The sequence below is a fragment of the Phytophthora cinnamomi genome (genome assembly GCF_018691715.1).
Source record: "Phytophthora cinnamomi strain GKB4 chromosome Unknown Contig0, whole genome shotgun sequence".
Taxonomy (NCBI): Eukaryota; Oomycota; class Peronosporomycetes; order Peronosporales; family Peronosporaceae; genus Phytophthora; species Phytophthora cinnamomi.
In genome coordinates this window covers 1374501-1380108 of record NW_027150933.1, presented here as the reverse complement: position 1 = coordinate 1380108, position 5608 = coordinate 1374501, and the positions used below count along the sequence as shown (strand labels likewise).

The window sequence follows — 5608 nt, the reverse complement described above, 5'->3', positions numbered from 1 at the left end:
CGTCGGGTTACGACCGTGAGGAGGCCGTCAAGGTCGTCGAGGAAGGATCCGCGGACTGCGTTGCTTTTGCGCGCGACTTCATCTCGAACCCTGACCTGGTGGAGCGCCTCAAGGTTGACGCTGAGCTGAACACGCGCAACACGCAGACGGCTTACCTGCCGCTCGGTGTCCCGTTCGAGACGGGTTACACTGACTACCCGTTCCTGGCGGGCAACCGTACAGAGTAGGAGAAGCGCGCCTTGCTCTCAAGTAGCCGAGGGTTGTAATGCATCTCTCCTGCATTCATTCAGTTCACAACATCGAATTGATCCTAAATAAATACATGATCATCGCCATTGCGCCTGACCGATGTTGATGGAATTTACAAATTCCTTCAGTTCGTTTATCTTGGAATCTTCACATGTTGACGTATTCTACTGTATCCAAAGTGAGGTCATGGGTAACCTAAATATTGCTGAGTGCACAATGTACGCTGCGCCGCTGGCATTTTGGTGTTTCCGATCGTGGTCGACAACGGCAACCGCTGCAGATCGGCATTCACGCCAAGAAGAAGATTAACAAGTGGAGGAGAAACAGAAGAAGTTCGAGACAGATTTCATGGCCTTCCTCACGAACATCTTTGAGGAGGGGCGCGGCGCTCCGAAGGTATCGGCAGCAACTTCACAGACTGGAACCCTGCCAGTCGAGGTAAGCATCTGTACGCGTTGCTCTACTCGTTCATCACCTGTGAATATATCCACTAGGATAGGTAGCGGAGCATGATACTAGCAATGGCGTGATGCATTACGGCCAGCCTCGCAAAATGCTGCATGCAGAATTGAGGCGTCATAGAGTTAATGACGCCTACCGTAAAAACCAGAGGGGACATTTCGCTTGGAACCCGGGGTTCTCCACTAGTGCTATCGGCCCCCACGGAAGCAATCAAGAGCAGTTACTTCGTGGCCTACAGCCTAGCACCGAGCACGACCATCCTTAATGGCGCCGCTGGACTGGTTCCATTGCCAACAGGAAAGACTGCCATTGTACCACTTCAATGTAATTACCCCTCTATGATGATGTAGATGCTTGGAGCGATTCTGGCAGGTAAGACCTATTTGCCAAAATACTCTCCGAGAGAGAGCGGAAGAAGCGCACAGACAGAACAGGGAAATTCACAGATCCTAGCGGGACCACCGCACAGAAATACCGATATACCGCCCACCGCCCACTATTGAAAGTGTGCTGGGGGTTGCACACCAGACCCTCGCAGTAGAAAAACTAACTCCGAGTTGCGGCAACGGGTCCGTTCGCTGGAATGCTCGTCGCTGGGCCCGCCTCCACAAATACCGCGCGGCCCTGCTTCGCGGGCACCCCGCGCGGGTTTGCTGCGGCTACGCTCCTCGCAACCGCTCACTACCGTCTACTGTTAAAAACACTACTTGTCGCATATTTTAACAATCTGTGCTTTTCACGAATTTGTCTGTGCGAAAACCCTTTTAGATAAAATGAATTGGGAGATAATAGGACCGTCGAAAATAGTCTCGGAGAGATAAACTTTTAGAGATAAACTTTTATCTCTCCGAGACTATTTTCGACGGTCCTATTATCTCCCAATCCAGGATCGTTCGGAGCATACAGTATAAGTTGTGAACGTAGCAGTCGTGCCTCCCCATCGCAGTCGAACGAAAAGATAGCAATTAGAAATTGTGGCTGGAGAAGCCAGAGGTTCCGATTGGCCTTGAATTTGACTTGCGCGGGTAGATGCTTCACGAAAATCTCGATGGTTGCATTGGCCGATCGGAAACACCGAAATGATACAGCGGCGCAGCGTACATTGTGCACTCAGCAATATTTAGGTTACCCATGACCTCACTTTGGATACAGTAGAATACGTCAACATGTGAAGATTCCAAGATAAACGAACTGAAGGAATTTGTAAATTCCATCAACATCGGTCAGGCGCAATGGCGATGATCATGTATTTATTTAGGATCAATTCGATGTTGTGAACTGAATGAATGCAGGAGAGATGCATTACAACCCTCGGCTACTTGAGAGCAAGGCGCGCTTCTCCTACTCTGTACGGTTGCCCGCCAGGAACGGGTAGTCAGTGTAACCCGTCTCGAACGGGACACCGAGCGGCAGGTAAGCCGTCTGCGTGTTGCGCGTGTTCAGCTCAGCGTCAACCTTGAGGCGCTCCACCAGGTCAGGGTTCGAGATGAAGTCGCGCGCAAAAGCAACGCAGTCCGCGGATCCTTCCTCGACGACCTTGACGGCCTCCTCACGGTCGTAACCCGACGCCGTAATGATGAAGTTCTTGTAGATCTTGCGGAAGATGGGGAGCACGCCGCCTTCAGGAGCGTCGGGGGCGGGCGCCTGGATTCCGCGAGGCTCAACCAAGTGGAGGTAGGCCAGATCGTAGTCGTTGAGTTTCTCGATGACATATCCGAACAGTTCGCCTGGGGCGGAGTCCGTGCAGCCGAAGGCGGTTCCATACGGTGACAGGCGAATCCCAACCTTGCTCGAGTCCACGCCAGATAAAACGGCTTCCAACGCCTCAAACAGGATGCGAGCGCGGTTCTCAACGCTGCCGCCGTACTTGTCGGTGCGTTTGTTGACCGAGTCACACAGGAACTGCTCCATCAGGTAGCCGTTCGCACAATGGAGCTCCACCCCGTCGAAGCCGGCTTTCATGGCGTTCAGAGCCGCCGACTTGTAGTCGGCAACGATGTTCGTGATCTCGTCGGTCTCGAGAGCTCGTGGCACCGGGTGTGGCAGACGTCCCTCACGTGTTGGCGCGAGGCTGTGGACACCTTCCATACTGGTCGCACTGGAGCAAACAGGCAGCTCTCCGTTGGGTTGGTTGAGCTGGTGGCTGACTCGCCCAGTGTGCCACAGCTGTACGAAGATTTTGCCACCCTTGGCATGAACCGCCTTCGTGACAGCCTGCCATCCCTCGATTTGAGCTGCGTTGAAGATTCCCGGAGCTCCGTAGTACCCGCGAGCCGTGGCACTAATGTTGGTCCCCTCTGTAACCAGGAGACCGCCATCAGTTGCGCGCTGAGTGTAAAACTCGACAACCACAGCGCCTGGGACGCCGTCGTCACCCATACGGAGCCGAGTCATGGGTGCCATCACAACGCGATGTTTCAGTTTGAGGGGAGACTTCCTGCCGTCGAGCGTCGCAGCCGCGAAGAGTTTGGGCAGACCAGTGAAACTCATTGGACTTGTAGGAAGCTGGTAACGTTGCTAGTTGGTAGTGTTTTTGAAAATGGGAGTTATCGCGGCTGACGCTCTCTGGGCGGGTCCACGACATAGTACCTTATTTTGTAAACAAATCATGAAGATTCTCAAATTAGCATCAACTTCATGAGCAAAAAAATGTTGACCAGCGGGATACCCACGCATTATCAGTAACCTGTTCAAATAGCTATGTTATGTTTACGCGTTCTGATTGCTAGCACACGGACTAGAGCTCCACGATGGCTAGGATAGGAGGATTCTGAATTACATGTAATATTGGGAACACTCGAAGAATGAGGGGGTGGGCAGTCCCAACGGACTAATCGCCTGCGTAACTCGTAACTCGAGGTTAAGGCCAATCGGAACCTCTGGCTTCTCCAACCACAATTTCAAATTGTTATCTTCATCTTCGATTGCGGTGGGGAGACACGACTAGCTACGTTCACAACATACATGCTGCGAACGATCCTGCATTGCGAAAACAAAAGGATCGTCTTCCTACTAATTTTGAATAGGAGCCGATTCACGTGGTTTGTTGAGATTTCAAACTCGCTGTGGATCCCCAAGTAGATGCAATTTTGAGCCTGCCCCGACCCGATTCTAGTAGGGGCGTGCTAACAGCCTGGCTATCGTATTTGAATGTGGTGGATGCTTGGCGATTCCCCACCATCCAGATGCCAACGTTTACAGCGTCGTCGGAATCGAATTAATTGGTTACAGCCTCGCACATCAACATGCCACCCGTGCATGTGTTGCTGACGAGGTCGCGTTGAACTGGACGACACCAGAGCCCATCTACCTGGTACAGTAACTACTTGGGCACAAATGATGTGTACGGCACTTTCATCCTCTAAAATGAGAAACACCTCCAATACCACTGAGCAAAGGTTAAACCAACCAATGTAAAAGCCACATACCTTGGTTGTTGTGCTCGCACAATCACTTAATGAAAAGTGCAATTGTTGAATAACAGTTTATTGTTCACATTACGGATGGCAATGCTATTTTCTTCTGCACAGCTCGCACTGCTTGCCACGTTTAGTTCTTTCGGCGAAGATTCAGCCACAATCCGATGAATCCGATAGTGCGGAAGCCGAAGTTGATCGCCAACAGAATAAGTCCATCGCCGAGCGCTGACCGCGACTGCAGACTGTAGTTCTTCAGTACGTCAGCTCCAGTATGAGCGGTGCAGTTTTCGACCGCTGCATCGCACGCAATGTGCGGTACTTGCTCCCAGAAAATTTTCATCAACGCCTCGAAGCCGTACTTGATCGGGGACACGTACTGGATCCGCACGAAGTACTTGGGGCAGTCGTCCGAGTTGATGAGCAGTCCTCCGAAAAGCAAGAACGGAAGAATAATGATCATGCCAATGATGGGGGCGATGTCGATTCTGCGAACCAAGCAGGACACCATGTATCCCAGACCAACAGATGTAGCGACCGGCGAAACGGCGCAGAGGAAGAAGACGATTAGAGCGTAGATCCTCTGAGGATAGCTTGAAGAGTCGTGAGGCGAGGTCTTGGAGGAGGAGGCTAGAGAGTCTTTATGGAGACTCGAGCGGAAGTTGATAAAATGGAAAGTGAGATTGAAATGGTTAGTTGTTTATCGGCTATGGGCTACCTCGAGGAGGTGCTCCCTTGTTACCCTATGAAATTGTATGCATTTCACTATACTAGATTCTCCGTAGTCCTTGAAGTTAAATCTTGAAGGTAAGCACTGACTGCGATTCACCTGAACCGGTCCGAGGTCTTACTTGAACCGTGTATAGTAATTCCAAGTGAAAAGAATGAATGTAGGAGTTGTACACTCTTTAATTATGTTCGGCCAAACTTGTAGATTACCTGTGCCCAGGCGTGTATCTGTACGGTAACCTAGTGGTTGAAAGTAGAACGAGTGGCACTCGACACCTCAGCGTCTTGGCCGAGAGCCATGACGCTGGTGCGTCGTTACACCCTCCCCGACTTGACTTCTTGTTGGCGGTTCTTGAAATCGTTAACGAGAACCTTCCAGTCCGACACATGTTTGATGTCCTTCTCGCGCTCCCACGTGGATTCATGGTCAGGTAATCCATGCCACTTGACAAGCCACTCTGGTTTGCGGTTAAACTGGCGCTTTCGGAGCAGTTTCTCGATGATATGCAATGTATCACAAGTGTCGTCATCGACAATCAGTCGAGAAGCCTTGGGAATAGGACGAGTCTTGAAACGAGACGGGTTTTCGATGTAGGGACTCAGAACATCCACGTTAAACGTCGGATTCAGACGTTTCATGCTTCGCGGAAGTTGCAATTTGGCAACGTTCGAGTTAACCATCTTAATGATCTCAAGTGGTCCCACTTTGTGAGCAGCGAGCTTAGCACATTTTCCTTCAATGTCCTGGGTAA

General features: G+C 51.1%; 1 protein-coding gene across 1 annotated transcript; it reads right to left on the bottom strand.

Moving 5' to 3' along the window:
• Positions 1-4260: 4260 nt before the first annotated feature.
• On the bottom strand, positions 4261-4638 carry IUM83_01953 (ABC transporter-like protein; the record flags this gene model as incomplete). The annotated part of the gene is made up of 1 exon (XM_067925847.1): positions 4261-4638. The coding sequence occupies one exon, from the start codon at positions 4636-4638 to the stop codon at positions 4261-4263; it is 378 nt and encodes a 125-aa protein (XP_067801143.1).
• Positions 4639-5608: the final 970 nt, after the last annotated feature.